The following is an 18,268-nucleotide window of genomic DNA, read 5'->3' as shown; positions in this document are numbered from 1 at the left end:
TAAACGCATGTAATAGATTAGTGAAGAAAAAACTAAAAAATGGATCCACATTCCTCGACACTTGAAATTATTAAAACTACAATAACACAAATAATGATTTTTACCATACAATAAATATTAATGTTATTCGAATAAAATTATTTATGAACAGATAAGTTCTGAATGTTCATAGCATGAATAACTTCTCAAAAGACAAGTTCTTAAAAGTTCGGTCATATATTCCTTTCGCTAAAATATGGAAATCATCTAATTGGTTAATATTGAAATTATCAAACCTATTTTCATCCTCATTTCTAATCTTCATGACAAATTGGTTAACAAAAACTAGTTAAATCCAAAGGACTAGTTTACAAGGAAATTAACAGTTTCAGAAACTGAAGTACATACACGTACTTTTAGGATTCAAATCAGACTATTCAAGGACAAAATTAACATTAAAGTGTTAATTTATAAACAATTTATTAATAATCACATTTTCCATTATTTATAAACAGGTGTTTTCCGTTGAATAATAACTGAGTCCTCATTATAGTTTGCTCTATAAAATAAAATAAATATTATACTCTCTCCCTATAAAATTTAATCTTGATTTTAAATTAGTACATTTAAAATATTTCTTACCCATCAGACAGAAAATAACATCTGCCATTTACTTGGGCGTGCGCATGAGAAGCACGTCGAGGAAGAAAAATAATCCTTTAAGAGCATCGATTTGAAAGAGAACCACTTTTATGTTATTATTTCATACATGGTACTTTTACACTCAAAAGGAAAATTGTGAACTAGTCACTAAATATATTTCATTTAGGTATATATGATTAACCTTTAATCATGCTGTTTATCTTCATCCACATCCTCTATCACTTCTTCGGTATTATTATATTGTTCCATGAAACTATTTTCATCATCACTATCAGCTGCACGCTCTGCTCCAGTTTTGCCAGCATCAGCAGACCCTGTGGCATTAGCCACATTTTGCTGCTTATCCATCATCCCAGACAAGGCTAAAGTTGGAGACCATTCAAGAACATCGTCAATGATGTTAGATACCCTCTTGTGGTACCTGCATAAAACCAAGGCAACATGTTGTAGCAGTTAAGAAAAGACCAACAACAAATAGTTTGTCTTTCCATTTCATGGATTTGTTTATAGATGCAACTGAAAAGGAATTTAAGCTGAGTTTGAGTTTATGATTATTTTTCTGCCAGAATGTGAAAGGATATATATATATATATATAATTTCATCCATTGTGTTTGTGTTTAGGGCTTACCTTGCTCTGGCAGCTTCATCAGGTGCATGATGCCTCAGCAATAATATGAACAGCACAGCTACCCCAGCATAGAAAAGCCTCGTTGTCCACTTGGGCTTCTCCTCTTCATCTTTCTGAGGCCAAAATCTAAACAACTCCCGAAGTGTTGCTTCCTCGGCAAGGATGTTAGGGAAAAACCAGATTCGCTTTCCAAGAGTGATATATAACACGCCAAATATTGCACCTCTTACTATAACATTAAAAAGAATTCATGAGGCCCGTGGAAGCACTGAACCAGAATGTGGCGCACTTAATAAAGCATATTTCAGACAATAATCAAAATCCAGTTCTAATAAAAAAGTTACAGCTGCCGAGAGCACAAGAAGTTAAAGGAAATATATCGTATTCCTTGAGAATCTAACAACTATTACAATATATGCATTCCAGAAGTCAACAAGTTACGATGTGCATAGCAACCAAATGGCGAAAAATAGTTGAAAAAAACAACTTAAAAGTAAATTTGAAAAGGCTTGTCAAAACCCAAAGCCAAGCAAAATAAACGATGATGGAATTCTCAAATTTCACACGTCTAAAAGCATCAGGATTTCAAGCCATCTAATTCATAGAGGGGGGGGCATATATTTTTCTGTGTAGGGCAATAATTATTCAATAATAAAAATTCACTGCAGCAGATGTATTTTTTACATACATATCTCCATTATTATTGAAAAATGACCCTTGTATCAGTTTAGCATTAAAAAACATCAACCTCCCTTATTTGCCCTTATTTTCACAAACATCCCACCTCTCCCAAAACTCATAAAAACCCACTCGAAGTTCAAAGGAACAGAAACCTATTATAAAAATGTACTCTGTACAAACATTTCCCAGATTTTACTAACGTATCACAAACTCTCCTTTTCATGAGACTTGTGAGATATTACAATATTGATACTCAAGAATAATAGAGTCTTTTATTATTGTATTCTTTAGACAATTCAAATTTCAAACTAAGTATTGAGATTCCTCTTCCTCATTCGAGGACTAAACCTCTAGAATTGTAGTCATGATAGATCAATTTCCAATCGCCTAGCGTGAAAGGCTTCTTTTCGCTTATCATAATCATATAGTTATTAACATGTTCTAATTTCCTAATGAAAGCTTTTTCACTCCTATTATTTAAAAAAATTATATTAACATGTTCATATCTTCTCTTAGAAAATGAACTTTATCTCAAGCTCATAAAACCGACTTATTATATGAGATTTGTTCTCAGTCTTATACTATAATTTGGTCATGTCTATAATAGATGTGAGATCTTCAGAATATCCCTCACACTGACAATTAGACATATCAAGTGTGTGACTAAATATTTATGGGTAACCCGATACTGAGTGATACGATAGGCCCAACAACAAATATCACTAGGATAGACTTATACAATCTTAGAAAGTAGACTTTAAACCCAATTGAACATCACAAAACTGGCTTATAAAATGAGGTTGCTAACACTTATATACTATAATTTGGTCCCATCTCTAGTTGTGAATCTTGAACATCTTTATTTTTTTTTTAAATTGTGCTATTTAGCACTGTTATAGTACTATAGCTAGTTCATTCAACACAGACACTAAAGTAACTTACTTCATGAAGAAACTAGCCAAAAACAATCAAATATTAAAGGAAAGGAAAACATACTCAAAAGTAGAGAGAGGATGAGGAACAGGATCCCAGCGCATGAGTAAAGTATCAATAGTTTGCAGCGATGAGGGTACACGGGGAATAAGCAAATAGCCAACGTTAACACAGGCCAGAAAAATGAGAGGAGTGTCTGCCAAAGTGGATGGCGTTTTGCAAACGTCCATGCAAAGAAAGCATCATTTTCAGAAAATTCTTGTTCTTGCTGAAGACAAATAAAATTTTGTTAAATTCAAGCACAAAAATAAACCTAATCACATAAACTGCGGCAGAGAAAAAACCATACATTATGATAATTTTAACATAGGAAATTAACTTAAACTACATGAATACCTTACAATGTCATATATTTCTTCCCTGAAGTTGTTTTCTTTATTTGTTTCCAAGATTAAAAATATACTGAATTGCAATATTTAAGATAAAATACAATTGCTTCATACACATATAGGTAGCAATAGAATATACTTATCTATGAATGCACCACCAACTTATTACATAGAAATTGAAAAAACAAACACCCACTAATGCAAACATACCTATATTAGATAAAACCAAAATGAATATATCAACACCACAAAAAATTGAATGATTCAATAAGCAACATAGTTATCAATCTAGGACAAAGCACATAGCAGCTGACCACAAAAATATTGTAGCAGTGTAGCGCATAGTGGAATGTGGCACAAAACAAATGGAATTCAGCCAGCAACAGAAGAAAATGTTGCAGCCACCGGGAAAGGATGACAGTCAACCGAAAACTGTCAAAGAAGAGGCCCCTAATAACAGTGGGTGGGCATCCTTCTAAGCTCAGTGTGCGTGCTCCAAAACTGAGATTGGGAAACCATAAAAGACCTATCTTTCATTTAAGGTTGGAAAAAGGAGTAAAATATTATTTGACCACCTAAAAACCCAAAAATGGCACTGGAAAGAGGCAAAACATTCTACTCTGTTTTTTTAGTAGAAGCCTAAGGATGAGCCACTCCACAACAGCCCTACAGCACCAATATTGATAACTATGAATTTATCAAGCTATCCATTTCTCAAAATAGCCGAAATAATCATATCAGACATAGGCAAACCAAAGGTCCATTTAGAGTGACCAACACTTTCCAACTTGGAAAGTTTTCCCATTGACTTTCCCTTTTTACATTCGAATTCTTACCACATGTAGTTCTCTTAAAAGCTTTCAATCAATTTATCTTAGACTCTTCCCATAAACCGTTCTCAGTTCCACCCCTCATCCTGTAGAAGTGATCTGAGAATTTTAACATCAAGACTTGAAAAACTTAACCCACCCACCTGCCCGGATAGCAATAAAAAAAAGGGTTCGGTTAACAGCTTGCGGGGGTAAAAAAGAAACGTCAAACAGGACAATAATGCCGAGCGAGAAATTTCTGAGAAATTGACAGACTACATTCAAGCACATACATGTTGAGCTTTCTGATATAATTATTGCAACTCAATAATTGCAAAAAGAAGGCTCAAACCAAGAGTTAAAAAACACTTACAGGGAAAATTTCCAAATGTGCAGGCCAGGTAGACAACTTTTTCTTCCCAGGACGAACAGTTTTTACAACACGATCACAGCGCACTAAAAGATTTTTCCCAAGTAGAATGTTGGCAATCTCCTCTGTCTCTAAATTCCTATCTGATTCTAGAATATCCTTGACCTCTGGATTGTTTTTCAAGAAGCTCACAAAATCCTTCCCTCTAAAATACTCAACACGAGTCTCCTGTAGAACAGCCCATCTCGAAACCAATTCCTTGTGGTCTCTAACCTTCTCAGCAAACACCTGGAACACATCTTTCTTGACAGCTTGCTTCTGAAAACAAAGAAACCCCAGTTCAGTCACGAAATAACAGAAACAGCTGTTTTCATGCTAAATAAAACAGGCGAAATAACATAACCAAAAAACAAGGTTCAATTGAACATGACCCGCATAATGACAAACTACAAAAGGGAACAGAAAAAAAAAATACATTTCAGCATATATCAAGCTTAAATCAACAAAAAAATCTACACACACCAGATCAAATGTCAATAAAAACTCCACCTCGCTTCCCAAATTCTCTTTTTCCATTAAACACACTAGTGAAATTGAAAATGAAAAAAAAAATGTTACAATCACAGCAAAAACCCTATTTGGAGAAACGCAAAAAATTGAGCTGAAAACATGGCACTATCACATACACTCACGACAAACAGTCCAGTGCTTATCGTTGTTCCGCGGTTCCAATCAGTACATTACCGAAACCCAAACCCCAAAAAAATTGAAACCCAAAATTTGATCCGATGCGTTTTGGTAGCAACGAAAATGAGAAGAAAAGGCGTAGAGTGAGATTAACAATGAGAGAAATATAGCAGATAGAGGAAATTGGAAGCGGAAAATTGAAGAGGGGAAATGGAAACCCTAACCCTAGGAGGGACGTCGGAGGTGGGATCTGGTGCGGAGGAGCGTCGGAGCCTCTTCTTGTCACCTGCGCCTCCCGAAGACTTCTTCATTTCGTTGTCTCTGTTACCCTACTCTCTTCTCTCTCTCTCTCTCCTATTTTTCTAACATTTTATTCACAACTCTTGTGAATCTTTAGATTCAAGTTATATATGTCCAAAAAGAAAATCTTAAAATTCAAGTTTAATTTAATTAAATTTGTTAACAAATAAACTTCTATTTATTTATTTATTTATTTACATGGATGCTGATAACAACATATTTTAATTAGTTGGATATTGATGTAACTAATACCTAACATTTTAAATTAGGGATGGGATACATTATTTTGAATTTTCATTAGTGTGTTTAATGTTGAAGAAAAAAATGCATGTTTTTTTTATAAATGTTTTATAACATTATATATTATTTATTTTAATTTTTATCAAAACAATAATTTAGATCAAATAAACAAAATAGGAGTGTTTACTCGTTATTTTATGCCTATTTAATCTGATCCAACTCAATTGAATTGGATCTTATTTATGGTTGATAATCTGATCCAACTCAATTGAATTGAATCTTATTTATGGTTGATCAAATTCAAACTAATTTACTGAAGTACGATTTTGGTAATGAGTTATGAAGTTCAAACACTTCTCTTAAACGATGTGTTTGTGTCAGATACATGTTTCAGATACGGATACTTGTATTACATTTGTAAGACATGTATTGGTGAAGTGTCTAATTTAAAAAATATTTGTTAAATTTTTTATAATTTTAGTACGAATTTAACACAATTTTAAAAATGATAAATATATTAATTTTCTGAAACCTCAAACTTATAGTATAAAATTTTATTGTGATTATAAAAATAATAGAACAAATTTTTTGAATCAGTCATGAAAAAACATTTTTCTGCTAAAAAAAACTGAAACATACTTAATACATATAAATATTTATTGTCAATTATAAAATGTATAGATTTGTATCATGTATCTTATATTTTATAAATTATACGTATTTTTGTATTTGTGTTTCTATGTGCTATATATGTAATAAGTTTAGCATGACTCACTTAAGAAATACTCTAAACTCACTTTTGTATCACCGGATTGTATTATATTTCTCATTTCATGTCTTGAATTGGTTTGAATAAACTTGTTATGAATTGGTTTATTGATCTACTTGAAAATCTTGAATAAATTTTAACAAAAAATTATATTATTTTTTAATTAAATTGATACTTCAAAATTATAATAAAAGAATTTAAAATTTTGATTCAACTGAGATAACATAATCCAAGCCGTTTAAGATTAAGTTGTGCTGGATTGAGTTTGGTTGAATTGAGTTCAACAAAAAACATAAAAATATAATTCAACTCCACCATAATAAAATATAAATCTTATTTTTATTGAAAAATAATAAATATGAATTTGTATTTTAAAAATAAAAAATATATTTAATTAAGACTCTGTTTATTGAAATTTTTAATATTGATTCATTATTGTTTAACAAGGTGAGTTAATTTAATCACATTATCATAATTAATTTAATTTCAGAAAAATTAGTTGATTTAATTAGTAAGATTAATTTTATCAATATATTACTTTAAAATAACTCTTTATTTATCAATATATAAAGAACAATATTTGTTTAACAACTTCTTTAGATTAATTTTAATCAGATTGATGAATTTTCACACGTAGATTATTTGATATAAAAATTCAATACGATTCTAAAAAATAATAATTTCTTATTTCCTACTTAAAAACTTTAAATTAAAAGTGAATGTTTATTTTTTTTTTATAAACTTCTATTTAGAATAGTTCCCACATTAATTAATTTTAGATTTAAATATAATTGGTATGAGTGAAAAAAGGTAGTTTACAAGTGTAGTTTTCAGGAAATATAAATACGTGAGAATTTGATTATTATAAAAAAATTATTATTTAAAAAAAAGGTAGTTGAAGTTTGAAAACAGGGAGATGAGGGTGATAATTAAATTTGTTCTTTAAAATTAATTTTTTTAATTCTTGGATATCTATAAAAGAGAGAGAAAATAATTGATAGTATTTAAAATGGGTGAAATGAAGTGTTTTTATATAAGTTTAGAAAAAATTGAATATATATTCACAACTTCCTTTAATTGCAAGATATGTGAGAAAAGTACATTGATTTGTTATTAATTATTTTAAAAATTATATCAGCAGTAATTTGATATTCAGTGATAATATAATTATTATTGCTTCTCGATTAAAGTCATAAAATTTATAATTTAATATTTTCAAATATAATATATTATATTATTTTAAAATTATTTAAATATTTTATTATTTCTTAAAATATTATATGATCAGATATTTAATGCATTAAAAAAAATTACTTATATATACAAAATAAAATAAAGAGATCTTAAAAGGAATTTTATAGTGAGATAAGAGTGATGCAAGAGAGAAGAGAGAGAAAGAGAAAGAGGTAAGATAATTATATTATAATTTTAATATATGGATGAATGAATTAATATTATAATTTTAATACATCAAATTTCTATCGTCAAGATAATAAGGGAAGGGAAAAAACATTTATTATTTTAATTATCCATTTATTTTATAAATTTTAATTAAGTTTTAAGTATTTGATAAATATTAATATTTTCAATTGAGTCCACTATTTTTTTAGTTTATTGAGTACTAAAAAATTAGTATTTTTTAATTAAGTGTTTATTATTTTGTTAACCGTGTGACGTAATTGTTATTTTATATGTGAACCTTTTAATTGTATATGTTATTTTATTTGATATAAGATGATGTAGAAGACTCCAATTCCATGTTTATTTTGTTGTTTAACTTTATTTTTATTTCACAGTTTTTCAACATATAGTATTTAAGTTTTTCCTTTTTTTTACTCCATCTTTGTTACTATTTAATATGTATCTTCTATTTCTTAATGTTAATATTTTTTATTTTCCTCGATTGTAATTTTTGTTTAACTTTACTCATGTACAAATAGTAAATAGTAATGTCATATACAAAATAATAATAATATTAATAAAATAAAGATTTGGTGGAACTGTAATGTTTGACCTTTAAGATTGAAACGAGTATACATATTATTCAAGATTAAATGATTTTGTGTTATTAATTATGACAAATTATCCCAATTAATTATTACAAAATTAAAACATTTTTTTCTAATATAATATAAAATAAAATTTATTAATGAAATTGTAAATGACAGTATTATTTTGTTTTTAATATTATATTATTTTACATAATATATATTTTCACTTCCTTATTTTTTTCTATAATAAAAATGAAAATATCAATTTAAATAAATATAGACACCAAAATTTTGAAACTGATCATAACAACTTTTTAAAAAATAAACTAAAATACAAAGGTCATTAATAATTCAATTATTTGTAGATAAATAAGATTATTAATTTTAACATTTATTTTCAATATAGAATTCCGGATTATTTTGAAAGAATCAACCGTGATGTAAAGAAATAAATGAGTTGTAGATAAATAAAATTCATACTTTCTATCCTGATAATAAGAAAAATATATGTATATATATTAGGAAAAATAATATACAAATTATAGATTATATATCTAACACTTTAGAAAATAAACATCTGACTATTACAATTTAAGTTTTATGATTTTTATACAAACTTTTCAAAATATTTCTATTACAATATCATCACATACATAAATACAAAATACAAACATTTATAATATAAGGTTAAATTTTTTTTTAAAGCCTTTTAAAAATCTCTGACAACTGTATGATCACCCGTGTAACACTCCATAATTTACATATAACTATTACAATAAAAGTTCTACCAATTTCTATATAAACTTGGAGTTTTTCAAAACATTCCTAATACATGATTAGGATTTATAGAAATACAAATATTTACATACCCATAGCTCAAAATAAAACTCTGAAACCTCTAAGGCTCTCCTGCACCTGTATAGTCATCTGCTCCTGTACATAGTACAGTCATGGCAGTTCAAACACAGCAAGAAAAGCAAGGGTAAGCTAGTGAAAATAGAATTTTATAATATACACATTTAACTCCAAAGAGAAAACCAAATTACATGACCAATTTCTCAAATTATTCAATTTTCTTCAAATCTCAACAATAAAACAATCACATAGATCTTACATGGATCTACACATCCAAAATATTCAACAAACAACGTCTTCCGGAAGACCCGTATTAAGTAAGTCCTACCAGAGACTAACACCTGATCCAAAGATTACCAGCGAATCCAACAGAAAGGATCAGGGTAAGTTCAATACAACTCAAGCCGTGCATCTCATATGTTACGGTGTGCATGAACTCCCTATCAGCTTCTCACCACCTGATATCTTAGTCTATGTGACTTAGATCACCAGTGAAGCTCGAAGATCTCTGTTACAACATAGGCATTAATACTTAATACACAGCAAACATCAGTTCATACATTATCCCAACATCAATACGTAATACACAACAAACATCAACCCATACATTATCCCAAATGTATGAATTCAATTCCACATCATTTCATCATACAATGTCATTCCAAACACGATCCACAACATTCAAAAGCGTAATTAACATAATAAAACAACACCTTAAATATTAAACCATCAAAATCTAATATTTTTACAAATTTAAATAATATATAAACAAATAACATTCCTGCAAGAGAAATTGAATATTGGGACCATGTCCCTTCCGCATTCAGATATTCTATCCTAGGGTGTTATTAAAAATTAAATTTAGTTTCCCTTACCTTAATTGTTTGCTTTCCAAGCAACTTCTAAAATTTTATTTCCCACAGCCTCGATAAACTTTAAGATTTACGTGCCTAATGCAAGTTATCCAAGCAGAACAAAAATTCAGTATATATTAGAATAAGTTGAGAGGATTAAACTTCTCAACTTACCCTACCAATATTGATGACTAAATCTCAAGGAAAAACAGGGAACAAAGGATATTTAGAGTAAAAATGAACCTATTCTGTTTGAAAATCTGATCGGGTATAAATGTAGTATGACTCCTCATCTACAATATGGCATGATTAGATTTTGGAATAGAGAAGGGAGAGGAGAGAAGTTGATAAAGAGAGAAAGCATGAAAAAAGGAAAGAGGAAAATGATGGGACACACGGGCGTTCGCTTTTTTATTTAGGGGGGGGGGTTACAACCCACACATAGTGAAAGGTAAGCTAGTGAAAATTTTTTATAATATACACAATTCAATCAAAAGAGAAAAACAATTAATTTCTCAATTATTCAATCTTATTCAAAATCTAACATAAAACGATCAAATAAATCTCACATGAATTTACACATTCAAGATATTTAACAAACATAATAATAACTAACATTTTTCTGAAGACCCATATTAAGTAAGCCCAAAAAAAACTAACATGATCTCAAGATTATCAACGAATCCAAAAGAAAAAATCAAAGTAAGTTTAATACGACCCTTACCGTACATAATCATTTGTTTTGATATACCTAACAATATTCAGTTTTTTATATATTATGATTACATTGTCTTGTGGTTGTTTTTTCTATAAGAATGATATATGCTTGTACTAATATGAGATGTCTCTAAGGTGATACTAATAAAAAGGAAAAAAAAATTATGATCACATGCATAAGAGAATGCTGAATGCTATTTATGTCTTACATGTTAGTATCGTTTTAGAAAATGTTAAGAATATTAAAGTAGACATTTTCCATAATGCATTATCTTGTAACTTTTTAATATATTATTCTATAATTAGCATTTTACAAATGTCGCTACATACAAAATTAGCATAAAAGATCTGATCCATTATTGCACCGACAAAAACAAAGAGTTGCTAAATTATTAGCTATCAAAAGTGTTATATATATATATATATATATATATATATATATATATATTCAGATACCAATTTAATAATGGACATGCCTGACCAGGGAGAGTTTTACAAAAATTAATATTTTCTCTAAATTTGTTAATCAAATATCACCAAGAGATGAAGTAGTTGAGAGTTCTTAACTACATTTTTAAATAAAAATTTCATATTCGTCTTATTTTTATATTTAATAAATATTATTTTTTGTATTTTTTATCATTCTTATCCGGTGAATGAGTATAACTGTATGAATCTCTTTATTATTTCAAATATCAATTAAATATTTTTTTAAAAAAAATTACATCCAATAAATTATGATATTATAAAGTACTGAATATATGTTTTAATTTTTTATATCTCATATAAAAAATTATAATTATATAAATATTAAATAAAAATTAAATAAATATGACATAATCACAGAAAAAGTAAAAAATAACCATGACCTAAAATGAGTTATGAAATTAAGAATAAAATAAAAGTTGACATAATTTTTATATTATTAATAAATTAAAAAATTTAACAATTTATAACAGAAACGAGTATATAAATAAGAATAAATAGTAGAATAAATATGGGGACATGACGGAAAAATAAAATAAAAAAAAAAAATATATATATATATATATATATATATATATAATTTTAAAAAATTAAGATTATTCATACTCCTCCTACTCGTAATAAATACAATATTTTTATCAAAATCATACATATTCTTATTCTTAATTATATCAATTACAAAAATAAAATATTATTCATATTTATATTATACTTAATTGTGTCAAAATAAAGAAAAATTCAAATTAGATGCGTTTTGTATCCCTAAACACCAATTGTTTTTCTATTTACTTAAAAATATTTCAATTAGATATACGTTTTGTATGATTGCTATATTTTGAATGAATGATGTCAGTAATAATTTTACAACGCTTTTTTTATATTATTTATTCTATTATATTCCATGGATATTTCTTTTATAATTTTGAATAATTGACTTATATTTTTTAGATGTTAAATTGAATTAAAATATTCGAAAAATTAACCAACCACTCACATTAGTTTGTCCCCTTAACAATAAAGTTAAATGAAATTTCATAATATCATATCTCAGCATAACAATGTCAATCCATTAAGCTTTTTAATTTTTTATTGTTCTTTTATTGTTGATTCATAGTGTAATCATAAAAATGTTGGATTTGTATTTATATAAACATGTAAGTTTGTATATAAACATGTAAAATTTGTATTATAATAATTAAATATATTTATGGAGTAATACAAATTATGGTTGTAAAAAACGTTAAAATAAAAACTGAAGATTATTTTGATAATTCAACAAAAATTAGTGTAAAAAACTCATTTATTTATCACACAATACATTCATTGTGTTTTTTATGGTGAGACGCTATCTATTAAATATAATATTTTAATTTTACTTATTATTTACAATTTACATGTAAATAAATTTAAATTAATTAATTAATAATATAAAAATTATACTGACAATATATCAAAGGCGCGATCAATATATCTATATATTTTTAGGGTATATGGACGGTTGGATTGGATTTGGTTTGAATAAATTCCTTATCCATTCAAAAAGTTATCTAATTGAGTAGGATTTCTCTATTTTTTTTTAAAAAATTTATAACCTTAAAGAATTATAAATTATACTTTTTTTTCAGAAATTATATTACTTAAATAATTAAATAATTTAATATGTGATCAAATTTGTAAAATGTGAGTTAATTAGATTACACCTAAAAAACACTTTGCTACAACCAATACTGATATTAAAAAACATAAAAGTGAAAGGTCACTGTCATGAACATGAAGATAAAAGACACAACATTATCTTCAATTCCAATGGTTGTTGTGTTGTGTGTTAGATATTTGGGGTGAGTGAAGGAGCAGTTCCAATTTCCATTTCCCATATTCAATTTCAAATGCTCTCATCCATGCAACTTCTTTGCTTCTACCAGCAGCCACCATCACTGTTTGTTGTGCACACTAATGGAGGCATTTTCAAGGACAAGAGGTTCATCACAAACCCTTCTTCTTCTTCATCTTCTTCTTGTTTTGGGATTGTTCATGCATCAGTGAAGGAAGATTCACAGTCACAGCAATATGAGGTAGAGCCAGAAAAAGCCAGAGAAGAACTCAAAAGGCTTGATGAACAAATGCAATCCCTCTCTAGCAGAAAACGACCCTCCAATGCTCCAAAACTCAAGGGTACTATTCTTTTCTTTTTCATCCTCAATCCATAGCTAAAATTTCTAGTTCTTTTTCTGCTTTGAATTTTTCAGTGATTGATGATATATATATTATGATTTCCAGTGCCCCCATTAGAGAAAGATTTGAAATTTAAGTTATTTTACAAAGTTTACCCTATAATTTTCCTATTGTTCTTAACCTTTTGCAGTTCCTGAAGTGAAGCTTCTGACAGAGCAGGGCAATGTCAAAGACCAATTAGAAATTTCAGATTCATTTCTTGGAAGTGTAGCTGGTGGTCTGGTTCTCTTCACTATATTTTATAATGTACTATTTCATACTGTAATTAAGCCAGCCATTGATGGTTCATAACATGTCCATGCATGGCTGGTGCTGGTGCTGGTGTGTGTATACATAGAAAAAGAATAAGAGAAAAGCATAAACTTTTAATAGCATAAGAAGAACCTCATTTCTTTTTATATATGCATATGAAATGAAGTTGAGAGTTAGATTGTATCAATCTTCTGAAGACTAGAGATTCATAATTTTGATGCCACTTTTGAAGAAATTACTATTTCATCTCACACCTTCAAGTTTTCTACAGCATTTTTCAACATGTTTCAAAGCCTCAAAAATATTTATCTACACATTTATTTGTAGTTGTCAAGTAGGTTGGAATAGAAACATGTTTCAGAAAGTAATTCAATGTAATTTTAGGAGTTTTGCCCTTCAAGAATAAATTTTAGTTGTTTCTTTCTTTAGCATTTTTAGAACATAAAAAGAATCCGTGTAGATTGAGTTAAGAAGTAAATTAAATTAGAATATATATAGTAAAGTTTATAGATAGAAATTTTATCTTACAAAAAGTTTGATAAGATTAAATTAAGTTTAATTTTTTTTTAAGATGAAATCATATTTTATCAATGTTTTAATTTTATAGGTAAGGTGGATTCACACTACAAGAAAAAGTGTTTTTAGAAACTAATTTTTTGGTTTCTAAAATGATAAAATTAGTCACTAACTTCATTAGAGACCAATTTAGAAACTAATAGTCTTAAGTGGCTAAAATCATGGTCGCTAATTTTATATACCAATTTAGATTCTAATTTAGAAACCAATTTAGTTACCATTAAATAAAAACCAATTTAGTAACCAAATATATAGAAACTAATTTAGTGACCAAATATATAGAAACTAATTTAGTGACCAATTATATAGAAACCAAATTAACAACCAATTTCATTGAAATCAATTTAGTGACCAAAATATATAGAAACTTATTTAGTGACCAAATATATAAATACCAAAAAATGGTCACTATATTGGTTTCTAAATAATATAATTTATTATAAAATATTATTTTATTTACCTACTTACTCTTTCCTATTTTATATTTATTTGTAAATTTAAGTTTACTAATTTTAAAATAAATTTATAGAGTTTGTCAACTCAAAACAATTATGTTCATAATCGAGATATGGTAAGAAGTGAGTAATTTTTTTCAAATTTTACAATTTTTTTTTTATAAATTGTGAATGTGAACTAAGATTGTGATAGAAACAAAAGATAATCAAATAAACCCAAGTTAAAATTATTTTATTTTCATAGTTTTTTTAAACATTATAAGATAAAGAAATATATACATTAGTAATCCATAAATAACATCACATATTCTTTTTGCCATTTGTTAGATGCATTTTATTTCAAGAGGAATTTTCACCGATCTATATTTGTACTTTATCTTTCTATTTTAGTAAATATAAATATTAATTTTATGTTTCTCATGCAAATTTATAAACAGACAACTAACTTTGGAACTGCTTATTAGGTTTAAGAAAAAAAATAAAAACTAGAAAAATTAGCCAGTAAAAGTTTTCGAAGCTGTCTGTCACAACAAATGTGATAGATTTTACTTAAAAGTAACTCAAACACTTTATTTACTCTCATGCAAGAAGATGAATTCAGATTCCAATATGTTTTAGCTCCTCTTTTATAGATAAATCATTAGAAATAAATTAAGCTATGATAAACAAATATATATGATACCTTGAAACATATACAAAGGATGCATTGTTACTCAAAAAATGATTCTTATATTACATACAATAAATTAGTTTATAGATAATATTAAGAATATAATAATACAAACACTAGGCTTCTGACTTAAAAGATGATTAAATCATTTACTCTCTTCTGGGTTAGAGAACTTGCTAAGATTTTGAGCACAAGCAACACATATCCTAGCAGCCCTGGCTTCAAATGCTTCCAACACAACATTAGGCTTCAACCAATCCTCAGCTGTAGGGAATAAAACAAGCATAATATTACAACTCATAATTAGTAATAGAAATATTAAATAAAGCCATATTTGATTTGGATATCATGAAACTGATTTGGTTAGACTAGGCATAATCTCCAATTTCACTATAACCTTTTTAACATCATAGTGGTATTACATCAGTTGTTCCATTCAAGCCATATAAGCTATAGTACCAACAGGCTTATTTCCAGTGTCCAGCTGAGAAACCGTCTTCATGAGATGCCTTAACAGCTGAAAAAAATAATTACATGTCTTGAAGCAGCTAGTAGACAGTCAGACTCAAATTAAACCTTTAAAATGAAAATATAAGTGACCATTCTTATAAAATTTTATCAGTACGGTAGTATAATCCACGTTCTTTGAATTTGGAAGTTATACTTGTCCAAATCGCTTAAGCTGATTGGAACCCACGATAAACTATTGTGAGTACTAGATTCTAAGTTATCTATCTAGAAAAGCAAGTAAAAGGGAAAATGTGAGTAAAAAAATGAATTAAACAAACTCTTCTAGCACCCTTGGGCTTGTTTGTACAACAAAATTAATACTCCACAATTTAGATTAAATAATTGAGGCACAGAATCCATTCACATCTCTTTAAACCCAAAGGTAGCTTCAAGACTCAACTCATACCTACCCTTCAACAGCTATACTGGGTTCAGAGGTAGACTCTCCCAAGTGTGATTCAACTGGAATCTGGCTTCACTTTAAAGAGGCTGATGCTCACCCTTTTGTTAGGTAGTATCTGTTTGTAGGTGGTCTGAAAAGGCAAAAGGCAGTCCTTTGGGTGAAACCCCAAAAACAGCAACACATAGCAGTGCTAAGTATCACTAACCCCTCAAACAAAAATAAAAACCAACTTGATACTCTTTCTTACCACTTTTCTATTTGAAAAAATATATATTTTCATAATCATACAAACATTTCATATTAGAAAATATTTCTTGACTACAATAGTTTCAAACATTTCTTTGATTGCTAAAACAAAGTTTACTATATATGACAGTGGCTAAGTTGAATTTGAACACAAGTTCCTTGAAGACACTTTTGGAATCAAACTTTTGTACAGATGAAACAATCATTAAAAATGACCAACCATGTTCTTTAACAAAGATTTAATCATCAATAAGTAAAAAATATTAGTATGTAGACTAAAAAGAAATCCATAGTGTGAGTTTATCTTTCCACTGTGTATGTGCTTCCCTCTTCCTTTCTCTTTTCTTTCTCTGCCTAATATCTATGGCTATGCAAATGCAAAGTGTTGAACAATAGAATCTGTGACTGACCCTGTCTGCATGTGTGTCTATCATCTACAATCAGTCACTGAATACTCTGGACTATATTATCATAATTCTAAGTACCAACTATAGCACCGAAACTCATATTTCAGCACAGTTTGTTTGAACTCACTTTGAAGTGACGACCAGTGGTAGAAAAATAATGACATATGAGGATTATACTTTGTGTGATGCTCTTTAATTAAATTTCAATATATCAGATTGATTAAAAGAGAAGCCAAACAACACTCAACTAGCAATTAAATGAGGGAATACAAATAACAGATCTAGGGTTTTAAGATGTTTTAAGATGGGAAAGATAAGCAAAGGCAAGAATGGATCACGAATCGAAACTTACAATGATAAGGTTGAAGAGGTTGGCCTCCTTCGGATGTGTTGTCGTCGCCATTGCAGAGGCCGTTGCCGTTGCAGAGTGTGTTGCCGTCGCTGTTGCTGCAGGGTGCGTTGCCGTTGCCGTCGTCGTTTCTGCAGGTGCGTTGCCGTTGTCGTTGCTGCAGGTGAGTTGTCGTTTCCGTCGTCCTTGCTCCAGGGTGAGTAGCCATTTCCGTCGTCGTTGCAGAGTGTTGCAGAGTGCAAGTGCGTGTGTGCTTAGTGAGAGATAAGTACAAAAGATAAAATATTAAAGAGAGTTAAAGTTAGAAATTGAAAACTGCACTATTTAGTTTAAAAAAAAAGTATACATATCTATTTTAAATTAATTCATAAATTTTTTAATTTAAACAATATTTTGAATTTGTTATTAATTTAATTCTATGTTTAAATAAAATTAAAAGGTTAAAATATTATTTTAAATGTAATTTTTAAATTGATATCAATTATTTTAATATTATACTAAAACTAATAAATTTGGAAATTCATTCATATTAATTTAAAATATTTTATAAATTAATGATTAATAATTAATTTTATAAAATTTAATTATCTCAAAATTAGTATCTAAATTCAAATAATAGTGACTAAAAATGTAAGTATCTAATTATATGGTGATTAGAAACTATAAAATTAGTTTCTAATTTTATTATTTTTAAACACCAAAAATTAGTTTCTAAAATAGATTAAAAGTGACTAAAAAAATGGTTTCCAATTACATTTTAACAAGAGACTAAAAAAATGGTTTCTATAAAAATACTTTTTTTATTTTTATTATTAG

General features: G+C 28.1%; 3 protein-coding genes across 3 annotated transcripts; 1 reads left to right on the top strand and 2 right to left on the bottom strand.

Annotated features, from left to right (window-relative positions):
* Window positions 1–711: 711 nt before the first annotated feature.
* LOC137831411 (translocation protein-like protein) lies at window positions 712–5,527 on the bottom strand. The gene is made up of 5 exons (XM_068639079.2): window positions 5,365–5,527; window positions 4,457–4,771; window positions 2,949–3,153; window positions 1,272–1,500; window positions 712–1,063 (listed from the first exon to the last, which is right to left on the bottom strand). The coding sequence occupies exons 1-5, from the start codon at window positions 5,449–5,451 to the stop codon at window positions 826–828; spliced, it is 1,074 nt and encodes a 357-aa protein (XP_068495180.1). The 5' UTR covers window positions 5,452–5,527; the 3' UTR covers window positions 712–825.
* A 7,625-nt stretch (window positions 5,528–13,152) lies between these two features.
* Window positions 13,153–14,023, top strand: LOC137831409 (uncharacterized). Its single transcript, XM_068639078.2, has 2 exons — window positions 13,153–13,524; window positions 13,715–14,023. Exons 1-2 carry the CDS (start codon window positions 13,239–13,241, stop codon window positions 13,873–13,875), a joined length of 447 nt encoding a protein of 148 aa, XP_068495179.1. The 5' UTR covers window positions 13,153–13,238; the 3' UTR covers window positions 13,876–14,023.
* Window positions 14,024–15,525: 1,502 nt separating this feature from the next.
* Window positions 15,526–17,729, bottom strand: LOC137833078 (peroxisomal acyl-coenzyme A oxidase 1). Its single transcript, XM_090304155.1, has 3 exons — window positions 17,456–17,729; window positions 15,997–16,054; window positions 15,526–15,801 (listed from the first exon to the last, which is right to left on the bottom strand). The coding sequence occupies exons 1-3, from the start codon at window positions 17,504–17,506 to the stop codon at window positions 15,683–15,685; spliced, it is 228 nt and encodes a 75-aa protein (XP_090160281.1). The 5' UTR covers window positions 17,507–17,729; the 3' UTR covers window positions 15,526–15,682.
* Window positions 17,730–18,268: the final 539 nt, after the last annotated feature.

The sequence above is a fragment of the Phaseolus vulgaris genome, chromosome 6 (assembly GCF_051622355.1).
Source record: "Phaseolus vulgaris cultivar YP4 chromosome 6, ASM5162235v1, whole genome shotgun sequence".
Taxonomy (NCBI): domain Eukaryota; kingdom Viridiplantae; phylum Streptophyta; class Magnoliopsida; order Fabales; family Fabaceae; genus Phaseolus; species Phaseolus vulgaris.
This window is presented reverse-complemented; position numbering and strand designations above follow the sequence as displayed.

What these genes read in the sequence shown, in the direction of transcription:
- LOC137831409 (XM_068639078.2), top strand. Translation starts at nt 13,239, where the DNA reads ATGCTCTCATCCATGCAACTTCTTTGCTTCTACCAGCAGCCACCATCA. An exon ending in CAATGCTCCAAAACTCAAGG is followed by an intron (nt 13,525 to 13,714) that starts GTACTATTCTTT and finishes AACCTTTTGCAG; the next exon opens with TTCCTGAAGTGAAGCTTCTG.
- LOC137831411 (XM_068639079.2), bottom strand. Translation starts at nt 5,451, where the DNA reads ATGAAGAAGTCTTCGGGAGGCGCAGGTGACAAGAAGAGGCTCCGACGC. An exon ending in CACATTTGGAAATTTTCCCT is followed by an intron (nt 3,154 to 4,456) that starts GTAAGTGTTTTT and finishes ATTTGTCTTCAG; the next exon opens with CAAGAACAAGAATTTTCTGA. An exon ending in CATCCTCTCTCTACTTTTGA is followed by an intron (nt 1,501 to 2,948) that starts GTATGTTTTCCT and finishes TTAATGTTATAG; the next exon opens with TAAGAGGTGCAATATTTGGC.
- LOC137833078 (XM_090304155.1), bottom strand. Translation starts at nt 17,506, where the DNA reads ATGGCGACGACAACACATCCGAAGGAGGCCAACCTCTTCAACCTTATC. An exon ending in ACCTCTTCAACCTTATCATT is followed by an intron (nt 16,055 to 17,455) that starts GTAAGTTTCGAT and finishes TATTTTTTTCAG; the next exon opens with CTGTTAAGGCATCTCATGAA. An exon ending in CACTGGAAATAAGCCTGTTG is followed by an intron (nt 15,802 to 15,996) that starts GTACTATAGCTT and finishes TATTCCCTACAG; the next exon opens with CTGAGGATTGGTTGAAGCCT.